At 47.8% G+C, this 14015-nt stretch overlaps 1 protein-coding gene across 2 annotated transcripts in view; it reads left to right on the top strand.

Moving 5' to 3' along the window:
- Positions 1-14015, top strand: part of GGT7 (gamma-glutamyltransferase 7) — a 198515-nt gene that overhangs the window by 123169 nt on the left and 61331 nt on the right. For both annotated transcript variants that reach the window (XM_063960245.1, XM_063960244.1), the window contains exons 9-10: positions 8499-8626; positions 12238-12326. In XM_063960245.1, the coding sequence (XP_063816315.1) occupies positions 8499-8626; positions 12238-12326 (217 nt within the window). The remainder of the gene's footprint in view (positions 1-8498; positions 8627-12237; positions 12327-14015) is intronic.

The following is a 14015-nucleotide window of genomic DNA, read 5'->3' as shown; positions in this document are numbered from 1 at the left end:
GGCTTCCACGGAGTCTGGCAGAGTAGGCCAGAGACGGGCAGGGAAAATGAGGTGGAGGTGGGCGCAAGGTACGGGACTGGACAGAGTCGGCCCCAACTATTTTGATGCCCTAGGCAATTTTTTTACTGGTTTTTTCCCCCTCTTCCCCCCGGAGATAGTGGGTGACTGGGACAGGGTGACATGGTGAGGGTGACGGAGATAGTGGGTGATGGAGGTAGTGGGTGATATGGTCAGGATGACAGGGAGATAGAGGGTGACGGAGATAGTGGGTGACATGGTGAGGGTGACAGGGAGATAGTGGGTGACATGGTGAGGGTGACAGCGAGTGGGTGATGGAGGTAGTAGGTGACATGGTCAGGGTGACAGGGAGATAGAGGGTGACATGGAGATAGTGGTGACATGGTGAGGGTGACGGAGATAGTGGGTGATGGAGGTAGTGGGTGATATGGTCAGGATGACAGGGAGATAGAGGGTGACGGAGATAGTGGGAGTCATGGAGGTAGTGGGTGACATGGTCAGGGTGACAGGGAGATAGTGGGTGACATGGTGAGGGTGACAGCGAGATAGTTGGTGATGGAGGTAGTAGGTGACATGGTCAGGGTTGACAGGGAGATAGAGGGTGACAGGGAGATAGTGGGTGACATGGTGAGGGTGACGGAGATAGTGGGTGATGGAGGTAGTGGGTGATATGGTCAGGATGACAGTGAGATAGAGGGTGACGGAGATAGTGGGTGACATGGTGAGGGTGTGAGGGTGACAGGGAGATAGTGGGTGACATGGTGAGGGTGACGGAGATAGTGGGTGATGGAGGTAGTGGGTGATATGGTCAGGATGACAGGGAGATAGAGGGTGACGGAGATAGTGGGTGACATGGTGAGGGTGACAGGGAGATAGTGGGTGACATGGTAAGGGTGACGGAGGTAGTGGGTGATATGGTCAGGATGACAGGGAGATAGTGGGTGATGGAGGTAGTGGGTGACATGGTGAGGGTGACAGGGAGACAGTGGGTGATGGAGGTAGTGGGTGACATGGTGAGGGTGACAGGGAGATAGTGGGTGACGGAGATAGAAGGTGACAGGGAGATAGTGGGTGATGGAGGTAGTGGGTGACGGAGATAGAAGGTGACAGGGAGATAGTGGGTGATGGATGTAGTGGGTGACGGAGATAGAAGGTGACAGGGAGATAGTGGGTGACATGGTCAGGGTGACAGGGAGATAGTGGGTGATGGAGGTAGTGGGTGACATGGTCAGGGTGACAGGGAGATAGAGGGTGACAGGGAGATAGTGGGTGACATGGTGAGGGTGACAGAGATAGTGGGTGATGGAGGTAGTGGGTGACATGGTCAGGGTGACAGGGAGATAGTGGGTGACATGGGGAGGGTGACAGGGAGATAGTGGGTGACATGGGGAGGGTGACAGGGAGATAGTGGGTGATGGAGGTAGTGGCTGACATGGTCAGGGTGACAGGGAGATAGTGGGTGATGGAGGTAGTGGGTGACATGGTCAGGGTGACAGGGAGATAGAGGGTGACAGGGAGATAGTGGGTGACAGGGAGATAGTGGGTGATGGAGATAGTGGGTGACATGGTCAGGGTGACAGGGAGATAGTGGGTGACATGGTGAGGGTGACAAGGAGATAGTGGGTGACATGGGGAGGGTGACAGGGAGATAGTGGGTGATGGAGGTAGTGGGTGACAGGGTGCAGCCAGGCTCCTCAAACAACCTCCCCCCCCCCATCCCATCGGGCATCCCAGCAGCGCAGACACAAGTCACAGGGGATGCCTCACACAAGTCACAGGCTCCTCAAACAACCCCCCCCCCCCCCCCCCCGCAGTCACAGAAGATGACCCGGTCTCAGCGGCATAGGCGGCCCCCTCTCCTTCTCCCTCCCATCACAGGGCAATCGGGGGATGCCTCCCAGCGGTACAGGCACAGCCGGCCTCCTCCCCCTCCCCTTCCCAGCTCACCTCTCACCTCTCAGTAGGGCTGCATGTCCGCCTAGTTGCGCGGGCTGACTCTGGGACTGGGGGCTCTCTGGCCGTATGCAGTGAAATTTCTCTTCAGCCACTTCTCTGGCCGGCGGCGCCCTCTTCTACCGCAGTGAACGGTTACGGGCTGCGGAATGGGCTGCGGAATGGGCTGGAGGGTGGGCGGGCAGGCGGGGACGGATATGTATATAAATATGGAAAAAAAAAAAGATGACAGGGTGGACACCTGCCTTGGTGTCTCCCCCAAAGCCCCCACTGCCCAATCACATATTTCTTAGTGACAGGGGCGTGCTTTCATATGGGATGAAAGCACGCCCCTGTCAAAGAGGCACTTATACTAGTGCCGCTTTCAATGACTTTTTTGAATGGGCTTTTACTGCCCGATGTTTGGCCCTGCCCCCCGCTTCTGCTCCTTTACTATTGATAGCGGGAGGCACCGGGAGCGGTTCCTCCAAAACGCTATTTAAACTTTTTAACAAAGCTAAAAATGATTAAAATAATATAGAGGCTAAAACAGATACTTATGACACAGAATATGTGTCATAAGTATCTTCTTTGTATTATTTTAATCATAAATGACAGGGGAGGTACTGCCTCTCCTGACTGCACGTCCCTGACCTTTAGATGCATTTGCTTCTCACTCTGAGGCCCATAGTGAGCGGTTATGCAAGTCTTCTGATTTAACCTTGTGGACTATTATTTATCCAAGGTCTGTAATGATGTATTTCGTAATGCAGATAACTAATAATCATCTGCATTACTAAAGTCACACCTTGGACAGAATGAGTTGATATATCAAATATCAGTGAATATATTGTTGCTAGATTCTACTATAATTTTGGCTGTTTTTATACTTTGCTGCTCTTATTGATAAGTTTTATTTGATTATATGTGTTAATGTCTACGTATGCATTAGGCTTGATATTTATTAAACAGCTAAAATCTCTGTGAGATGTCTCACTAATCTCTTGTTATATTCAGTTTGGCTTTGTTTATTTCAGTTTGTTTGGATAACACTGTTAACTAATTAACTCTGTGTTTTAGCTTTTACTTGTGCTCACTTGTTAACCATTGTTAACCATTTACAGTAGTTGTACCACTACCAGAGGCCTATAATAAAGTTCTCCATATTGTATGCTTTGCCAAATATATGAACAACTGGTTATACTTGCTCACTTAGGGCCTAATTCAGATTTGATCGCAGCAGCAACATTTTTCTCTAATGGCCAAAACCACGTGCACTGCAGGGAGGGCAGATGTAACATGTGCAGAGAGTTAGATTTGGGTGGGGTGTATACAAACTGAAATATAAATTGCAGTGTAAAAATAAAGCAGCCAGTATTTACCCTGCACAGAAACAAAATAACTCACCCAAATCTAACACTCTCTGCACGTGTTATATCTGCCCCACCTGCATGCACATGGTTTTGGCCATTAGAGAAAGATTTTGCTGCTACAATCATGGCTGAATTAGGACCTTAGTTCATATGTATGTAGTCAGTAACAGGTTGTGTCTGCTTATATAACTACACACATTTATAAAAATGCTTATGTAATGAATTGCTGTTTTAAAATTAGCAAAGACGGAAGCAAATAGTTTATATATTTTCATTACAATTTAATTTAATTGGAAGTTTCGTAAATCTGAGTATTGGGGGCTACAACTTTTTCTTAATTCTGGCCTCTTTTTCTCTTTCTACCCTTGGCTGAGCATGAAAATGTAATTTTCCCTTATTTATGCAAGTGCAGCTATATTTACATCAGGGCACATGGACTGCTGTACAACATGACATTTTATTTTTTTGTCCATCAATAGTTGTTTTTAAGGTTTGTTTCCGTTAACCACAGAAGGGGAGGGGTACGGGAAGGGGGAAGAAAATAAAAAAGTTGAGGGTGTACAGTATAAGGGGGGGGGGGGGGGGGGGGGGAGTCAAGATCAATTACATCATAACCATAAACACATATCGGAATTAAGCATGAATATACATGACACAGGCACAACATATAACAGACTGAACAATGTTGTTTTAAAAGAAAGAAGGAACACCTATTAAGAGATTAGGCCGTATCAAGGAGCATCGCTGCGCTTTTTCCATCAGTGGAAAATTTGTGCCAGCTAAACAATTTAGTTAGTGGGGTATTGGCTGTAAAAGAGTAGGGAACACCCAAGGTCTCCATTTGGTAGGCATGATTAATTTTACAAATTACTTTTCGAAGGGGCGGAGGAGAAGAACACTTCCAGTTCTGCGCTGTAGTCGCTCTAGTAGCATTGACAATGTGACCTAAAAACATAACGGTCTGGACTGAATAGATTTGCAGGGTAGACGTAGCAAAGTTAAGATGGGGGACTCTTGCAGGCGTACATGAAGGACACATATAGAGGGGATTCTACTCTACTTGTGTACCAAATTTCATGTAAATAGCTCCACAGGAACCGGAGATCCAGGACTTCCAGGCACCGGTACTTTGCCATTGACTTTACCCAGGCAGTACAGATTTTTTACTTTGCCGGTCTATATCTCCGGTTCTGCTGGACACCTCCAACTTTATAAGTCAGTTCAAACACCGCCAAACTACACAAAATTTGGCCTTCTCAATCTAAATTTTGTTGGAGAGACTGTGGAGAGGTTGGAGACATTTTTCATGTGTTTTGGAGCTGCTCTTGGATTGGATGTCTGGAGAAGACACTTCCCTCCAGAGAAAGCAAAGCAGCTCCAAAACACAACACAAAAATGTCTCCAATCTCTCCACAGTCTCTCCAACAAAATTTAGATTGAGAAGGCCAAATTTTGTGTAGTTTGGCCGGGGTGAAATACAGTCTGTGCAGCAATTTAAATTGCATTTCCAAATGATTATAGCATTTGGAGAAATGGTGTGCAGTAGGACAGATAGCTTCCCATTGCTGAAGTGTAAATGTGGTTTGCAAATCTGACTCCCACTGCAGCTGTGCTGAGGATTTATCCTGTGTCGCATTATCCTGGTATATAAAGTACCAAAATCTAATGGACCCTCTAGAATTGTCCGATGATAATTTTTCTATGACAGTAGGTGGAAGGAGATGGAATGATCCACTGGATCGGAGCATACTAGAAATCCAGTGACTAATACGTGTATAAGTAAACAATTCTTTGCTTGGGACGTTGTACTGTAGTTGAAGAGAAGAAAATGACCTGATGGTACAACCATCCACAACATCAGCAATGGTTGCAAGACCACAGGAGGTCCACCCTGCAACATGCAGATCGGGAATCAACCAGGCGAGTGCATATAAGGAAAGGCTGTGAGCTGGTAGGGATAGGTAGTTAGTAGAGACCGCAATAGCATCCCAGGCCTTAAGGGAGTTTGATAATACCCTAAGGGTATTCACATAGCCAGATTAAGGGGGGAATGCAGGGCATACTGTACCCCGGGCCCCCCCTGTGTCAGGGGCCCCCGGTCAAAGCACACTGATATCACTAGTTTTCCCTCTTAATGAAAGAGCGAGAACGCAAGCAGGACAATATGCAGTGCAGGCAGAGACACAGGAATATCATGTTTCATGAGCTACAGACGGAGCTTTCTGACGACCAGAAGAGAGATAGGAGGGTGGAGAGAGCTGTAAGTGACACAGGGACCCCAGCTTCTGCTTCTCCCCGCCTGGGTGAGTCCTGTGTAAACTGTTATGCAACTAAACCATTTGGGTCTAGAGATAGAGACACACACAGAGAGTCCTCCTGAGTCCTGTCCCAGTGTGTAAGTAGTACAAAGGCTGCTGCTATTCTTGCATATGACAAGATAAATTATTTTATTTTTCTATGTGTATTTTAAGGTTGTTTAAGTTGTCTTTGTTCCACTACAAGAACATTTTATAAAATAGTTGTGTTTCAATTAGGTGGAGCTACTGTATAAACAGTACCCAGGCATTATTAAACTATTAATTTAAAACTAATATACAATATTGGTTTAAATTTAATATACACAATCTATACCTCCCACCATGACCCATTCCAAGAGGAACAAAATGCTCTCTACCTGGACTTAATTTATGATTGCAATCACCTGTGTTGAACTACCTTTCTTATCAATTAAATAGTTCAACACAGGTGACATCAATCATATATTAAGAGGGAAGTCCAGGTAGAGAGCATTTTGTCCCTCCTGAAATGGGACATGTTGGGAGGTATGAACAATCTAATATACATCCCCCACCTTCCACCCGGGCCCTCCTGTCTTAAATGCCCTGGTCACCCCCAAGGCTTAATCCGGCCCTGGGTATTTGAAAATAAGGGTCTCAGGAGAGTAGGAGTCCACACCAATTCCACAAGAGGAAAATGTGGAAACAATGCTTTTTCCAAATAAACCCAGGGTTTTGCTCCAGTGGGTAAGGACCAGTCACTAATCTGCCCTACTAAAAAAGTGTAGTGATAAGTCCATAAGTCAGAAACCTCCAATCCTCCCCAAAGTCTCGAGCGCGTCAGGTGGTGAAAAGTGATCCGAGGACTATTACCTTTCTACAAGATGACAACATTTCAAAGAGATAGAAATTGCCCAGGCAGAGGATAGGAATACGGTGGAGTGCGGGCCAGGAGCCTAATTAACTATCACAGGGGCACAGTGATACTGTACTTCTTTTTGCCCTACATAGTTTCTCTCTGTGCTCTTCTGAGCATACCCAGAAATTAGGCCATGCATAGTGAAACCCCATTTTGTCTAGTTCAGCCTAGATGCTTTGGTGGGAATGTGTCAGTTCTTGAGCACACCCTGCTATATCTATAGGCAGTGATGGATTTCGCACTAGACAGGCAGAGCATCAGCGCTTTTCCGTGCCCCAAATAAGCCATGGATATTTAGATACGGAACAAAGAGTACATCCCCCCCATGGTGTTTCAGGGGAAGTCTAATGAGTTTTCGCATGTGCAGTCCAGTAGCCCGAAAGATTAGGTTTGTATCTTGGGAACATTCACATGTGAAATCCAGAAATTTGGAAGAGAAGGGTCTTAGCTTATAATAGAAGCCCACGAAAGGTCAAATAAACAGGAAGCTGGAGGGGGAGGTGTCTCAACAGAAGTCCGAGTGGGTGGGAGAGTGGGCGTCCAATAATACTGTACCTAGGAGTGGACTGACCCCTAAATTTGATCCTGTCTATAGGGCCGGTGAGGGCATTCCTAGCAAAGTACATAGTAGGTGATGATCCAGTGCTCCTAATGATTTTTTTGTGCAGAGTAAGATTCTTTTTAAGGAGGCAATTTACACCCCCAAAAATATTTAAATTTTCACCAGCTCAGAGGTACCAGTCTTTAGGTTTCACCATATACTTTGAATATGACTTATTTTGTGCCTCCTTCAGAGAAGAAAGTGCACTCCCAGCAGTAATACAAAGCTTTCTACACACTACACATGCGCCGGAGCATGCTGGACGGCCGAAGGCCGTTGTTCCCTAGCGATCGCCTCTGCCTGATTGACAGGCAGAGGTGGTTGCTGGGCGGGAGGGGGCTGGACGGCGGCGTTAAGCCACCGTTTGGGAAGGCGGGCCTCGGTGGCTGCGTGGCGTCACACGCTAGCCGCTGCGACCTAGGCAGTGAAGAGGTTCTCCCGGCTAGCCACAGGAGCTGCGCTGGCCGGGAGTTACTCCTCAAATGCAAAAGCATCGCCGCTGTGCGATGCTTTTGCATTTTTCTGCGGGTGGGGGGGTGGGGGCGGCACTGACATGCGGGGCGGGCTAGCCCTGTGCTGGGCGTCCCACGGCATGTCTGAGTGCCTGATTGTAGCTGTGCTAAATTTAGCACAGCTACGATCAACTCAGAATGACCCCCTATATCATCACATGTAGTAAAGGAAGCTCCCCCCGGACTTATAATTTATAGCCATATATTAGGCTTAATCAGTATTTTAGTAGAATAACTAAAATGTTTACTTTAATGAAAGGGCTGGTTCTAAAGAGTTTGAACTTTGATGTTATAATTACACTATTGTACAGCATGTCTTGATATTTACCTCCTCAAAGCACACATCGGGGGACTTTTATATCTTGGAAACTTAGGGATGGTAGGTGTGCACCTTTGAAAAGGCTCAGTGCGCTGTGGTATAAAACCAAAGCATTTACGTTGTGTATAGACTGCTTCACAAATGAGGTTTATGCTACTCATCCAGTCGCAGAGACATAGGGGGGTAATTCATGTTTGTTATTAAACCAAAAAAGCACACTAATGGGCAAAACTATGTTGTGGGTCAGATGTAACGTGCAGAGAGATTTAGATTTGAGTGGATTATATTGTTTTTGTGCATGGTTACTTTATTTTTACACTGCAATTTACATAACAGTTTGAATACTCCCCACCCAAATCTAACACTCTCTGCACGTTACATCTGCCCCACCTGCAGTGCACATGGTTTTGCCCATTAGTCTGATTTTTTTTGGTTTGCTAACAAACCTGAATAAGGCTCATAGTGCATGGATGTGTAGTATTGCGCCATCATACAGCATTGGGTATTTTTCTTTGAATATAATTATAATGTGTTATCTTGTTTTGCAGGTCATCTTGTGTTTGCCCCTCCTGCCCCACATTCTGGCCCTGCCCTCATAACTGCTCTCAATATACTGGAAGGGGCTAATCTTACCAAGCACACATCTCGTTCTAGTGCCTTGCATTGGATAGCAGAGGTGAGTTTGAGGCTTACCAGTTCCTGTGATGTATGATATGAAGTAGTCAGTTGGACTACACTGATAACTAAGAACATATATTGATGTACTCTATAATGGAATCTCAGAGTTGCTCCCCATGCGTTGAGGACAGCTAGGATCAGTGAAGCTGGCGGAGGCATGTTGTGCCTGAGCTGTGCTGAAATGCTGGCTGGGTATCTGTGTCTAGAGGAGGGAGCTCTGCCTGGCTGCTGCTACTTGGTGCAACTGCTGACGTGCAAGGACCACACTCAGCGCGGTAGCAGGGTGATCCGGCAGAGAGTCCTTTATGGTGGACCCGGCAAGTTGAGGCAGCCCATGATCGCAGCCAGTACATGTCTAACTGGCTGTTGATCCAAACTTGCAGAGCAGAAGTAGGCGGACAGAGTGTCTGCCTACTTCTGTAAAAATCGTTCAGTTAGGGGAAAGTGTCCAACTCGGAACAAGCATTTTTTGCCATTTTTCTGCGTTTGACAGAAACGATTATAGTTGTCTCCCACATACTGTGCCTGATTCTGAGGTAGAAGTGAAGCAAAAGAGATCAAGTAACTTTGCACCTTGGTAAAACCGTGCCGCACTGCAGGTGGGTTCAGCGGATGGGGGAGGGGGTCTGGAGTCACTGCGGGTGGGGGAGGGGTGGTAGCGGGCTTGCCGTGGGGGGGGGGGGGGGCGTGGGTGGGAGAGGGGGTCCGGAGCCACCGCGGTTGGGGGAGGGGCGGCAGCGGTGGTACCGCGGATGGGGGAGGGGGCCGGTGGTGCTGGGAGTGGGGGAGGTGCGGGTAATGCTTCTCCTCCTGGAAGCAGCTAAGCTGCTGACCTTTGTTGGCGCTCCCTGTAGCAGGCAGTGCAGGCGTCTGTGGTCGGGTTAGGCACCGCAGCTTCCCCCCGATGGTGAGTCCCTCTGCAGCCGAGTGGAGGCAAAGGACAGAGCCTCCCATTGGATGTAACCTGTGTGGGAGGGCGTTTCTCGGACAATCAGCTGTGGGCTGGGTGTGATAGACCTGGCGCTAATCCAATGAGAGCTCCTAGCCACGCCCAGCGTTAGGAAATGAGTCACAGAGTCACAGATCTGGGCAAATATATAGGAGATTAGCAGCCACCAGCACTGGCTTTGTCTACCACATTGACCATAAGTAATTTGATTTGGTCCTGGGCCAACGTATGGCCCTCGATGAAGTACCCTGCAGTACCCCAATGTGCCATAGTACCCAGCTTGGGAACCACATTCTGCCTATTCTGCCTCCTGTGAATAGATGCTGCGCGCATGCGCACAGCGTCTATACACCACTGCTCTGCTAAGCAGGGCAGCGATGACAGGAGACTCCTGACTGCCCCCCCTCCCCACCGCAGGACACTGCGGCCCATGGGTGGGACAGCGGGACAGTCCCCAAAAAACGTGACTGTCCTGGGAAAATCGACACAGTTGGGAGGTATGGCTTTACTTCAAAAGTTTTCATATAAAATACAGTTACTACTGTACATCTGTGATTAGGGTCTTCACTGGCACAGAGCCCTGCAGTGCAGTGAGATGTGTCTCATATTGTAGACTATTGCAGCCTAAGCCTTATCCTTACCATAGCTTTAGGACAATGGAACAGGATGTGGGTTTGAGTTCTCGTCTTGCTTTGTGTTGGCTCATGGAGCGGTGCTGAGAGGGAGTCGTGGATCGCTGTAGGGTCATCAGGGCCATCACTATTAAATCTCCAGATATGTGACAAGTGATATGTTCAACAGATGCTACTGACCAGTGTCGGACTGGGGTATGAAGGGCCCACCGGGGGAATGCAGTGATAGGGGCCCATACTTAGGGATGTGGCCAGCCTACAAATAGGGTGTGGCCAGCCTCCACAGAGGCTTGAAATGCACAATAGTCTTGTGCAGTGTAATGCAACATATCTACCATGTACAGTCTGGAACCTGATCCCTGATTAGGGAGTGGGGCCCACCGGTGGTATCCCCTGTACCCCTGTGGGCCAGTCCGTCCCTGCTACTGACCCACTGTGCAGGGGGAAACAGTCATCACCTTTACATCACCTGATTAATGTTGCCTCCTTGTCAATACTTCCATGTGTATCTGATTTCTGTAAAAACAGTATTATGTGTTTGGTTTTTCCTGGTAATAATGCACTATGATATGTTCATGAATATATACAATATACTAATTTTATTTCATATTTTTTCAAGTTGTATCTTTGTTTTGTTTAAACACCTCTGAGGGAATGTAACTTGGTTATCTTGGAATAGAATAAGACAGAGGGGGTAATTCAGAGTTGATCGCAGCAGCAAATTTGTTAGCAGTTGGGCAAAACCATGTGGTCATTCCGAGTTGATCGCTCGCTAGTTATTTTTTGCAGCGCTGCGATCAGATAGTCGCCGCCTATGGGGGAGTGTATTTTCGCTTTGAAAGTGTGCGAACGCTTGTCCAGCCGATCAGTACAAAAAAGTTTTGTGCAGTTTCTGAGTAGGTCTGAACTTACTCAGCCGCTGTGATCACTTCAGCTTGTCCGGTCCCGGAATTGACGTCAGACACCCGCCCTGCAAACGCTTGGACACGCCTGCGTTTTTCCATCCACTCCCTGAAAACGGTCAGTTGACATCCATAAACGCCTTCTTCCTGTCAATCTTCTTGCAGTCGGCTGTGCGAATGGATTCTTCGTTAAATCCATCGCCCAGCACCGATCCGCTTTGTACCCGTATGACGCACCTGCGCATTGCGGTGCATACACATGCGCAGTTTTGCAGGGTTTTGACCGGATCGCAGCGCTGCAAAAAATTGCTAGCGTGCCATCAGGTCGGAATGACCCCCCCCCCCCCATGTGCGCTGCAGGTGTGACAGATATAACATGTGCAGATAGAGTTAGATTTGGGTGGGGTGTGTTCAAACTGAAATCTAAATTGCAGTGTAAAAATAAAGCAGCCAGTATTTACCCTGCCCAGAAACAAAATAACCCACCCAAATCTAACTCTCTCTGCACATGTTATATCTTCCTCCCCTGCAGTGCACATGTGGGGTCATTCTGACCCGTTCGCACACTGCAGTTTTTCGCAGCCGTGTGAAAGGGTCACAACTGCGCATGCGTGTGGGCAGGAATGCACAGGCGCGTCGTTGCCCGGCGATGGCCATCGCCAGGCAGTGACAAGAACAGCGAAGGAAGCAATCGCAGCGGCAAGTGCAAGAAGATTGCCAACAGGGAGGTCGATCTGAGTGGCAACTGACCATTTTCTGGGAGTGGTGAGGAAAACGCAGGCGTGTCGAGGCGTTTGCAGGGCGGGTGTCTGACATCAATTCCGGGACCTGACAGGCTGATGTAAGTACAGCGAAAAGCTCAGCACACATTTCTCCCCAAATCGGCCCGTGAATACGGCCCTTTAGACTCTTGAGTCTAAACCGGGAGGTTTCTGCAATGTAGTTGCTAGATTTAAAGTGGAAATAGTTTCAAAGACAAAACCAGGTTGGTGTTGCATCTGAAAATATTCCAGTTTTTAAATATCGCAGCTAAATCAGTCAGCTGCACTACTGTAGTCTTAAAACGGTACATACGGTAAAATGATCTCTGCTTACTTGTTTAATTTTTTTTTTCTTTTTACTGCAGACTCTAAAAATAGCCCTTGGTTGTGCCAGCAAATTAGGAGACCCCTCTTTTGATCAAACAGTGGCCGGCTACGTAGCAGAGATACTGAGGTGAATACAGCTATGCTGAGTTTCATGCTTCACTCACATTATAACACAATATTACTTTATAAAGGAAACCGTGAAACCTACCTATATTCTATTCCAGTTCCATGTATGAACATCACAGTGCGGCACACGTGCAGTCTGACGATAATCAGTTCCGTAAAACATCGGTTTTGCATATATCTCTGAATCAGGAGGTTCATCAGTGCTGTCTCCCTGTATTCCACGCATCTCCTGGCTGTCTGCAACATGCCTGAGCACTGCATTATCAGATGGTATCGGCTAGACCCCCTCAGACAGTGTAGCTCTGAGGTCATGAGACCACATGAATCATGGAACATACCAGGTGAACCATGATGGCAGGAGGAAAAGGTCGGTTTTACTATTCACGTTAACATCTATTCCTTTAATAACCTGAGCCCGAATCGTGGTGAGTGGAGCAAGCATGTGAGGGTACACTTTGGGTAACCTTTCTCCTACCCCTGCGATCGCAGTTCACATGGTATGTCCCATGGTTAACGTGGTCTGATTCCATTTGAGGCAACATTCACTGAAGGAGAGACAGACACAACCATTATCATGTGGAAGCAGGGCCAGACTGCCCATCTGGTCTGGTAAGCCGGTCCGGTCCCATGGAGAGCCGGGAAGGCCTCACGCAGCGCAGCTTTCAGCTCTCTGGTTTGGACGCCCCCTCCCCCTGCCCCCGAAGCATGGGTCTCCATGAAAATGGTGTGCCGTGAGTCCACGCCTCCCTGATTCTCTGCATGCCCTGTGCGCTGTGTCCGCGTGTCCCTGCCTGTAGTGTGCGTTCTAACAAAATTGGGGGCGTGCCGTGAGTCCATGCCTTCTGACTCACGGCACACCCCCTTGCGCCCCCTCTGCTGTGTGCGTTTCCCCCCCGTGCCGAGCATGTGCACGGTCATGAATGCCAGGGCCGAATTGTGGCCCCAGTCTGTCCCTGGGTGGAAGCAAACAGTCTGGCTACATGGGCATGGACTTAGTGGATTCTGTCATGACCAACACAGTCTATGGTCTCTGTCTGAACCCTATTGAAACCTACCTCTGTTACTTCCTCATTGCTAGAAGAACTCACTTAGGGGGTCTATTCGTGTAAAAAAATAGGATTTTAATTACCTACCGGTAAATCCTTTTCTCGTAATCCTTAGAGGATACTGGGGTTACATTTAGTACCATGGGGGTATAGACGGGTCCACTAGGAGCCATGGGCACTTTAAGAATTTGATAGTGTGGGCTGGCTCCTCCCTCTTTGCCCCTCCTACCAGACTCAGTCTAGGAAACTGTGCCCGAGGAGACGGACATACTTTGAGAGAAGGATATAAAGGATAGTGGTGAGATTCCGAACCAGCACACACAAACCAGAGGAAAGCTATGCTAACCCAACTTTTAACAGGAACAGCGACAGCTGAACCAACAATACTTAACGCCCAGTATCCTCTACGGTCTACGAGAAAAGGATTTACCGGTAGGTAATTAAAATCCAATTTTCTCTTACATTCTAGAGGATACTGGAGTTCCATTTAGTACCATGGCAGTGTAACAAAGCTCCCAAACCGGGTGGGAGAGTGCAGAACTGATTGACCAAACTGAAGGTCCTCAGAGGCCAAATTATCGAACTTGTAGCAAATGTGTTCGAACCAGACCAAATAACAGAGCTGTAAAGCCAAGACACCCCGG

Source organism: Pseudophryne corroboree, chromosome 3 (assembly GCF_028390025.1).
Source record: "Pseudophryne corroboree isolate aPseCor3 chromosome 3, aPseCor3.hap2, whole genome shotgun sequence".
Taxonomy (NCBI): domain Eukaryota; kingdom Metazoa; phylum Chordata; class Amphibia; order Anura; family Myobatrachidae; genus Pseudophryne; species Pseudophryne corroboree.
This window is presented reverse-complemented; position numbering and strand designations above follow the sequence as displayed.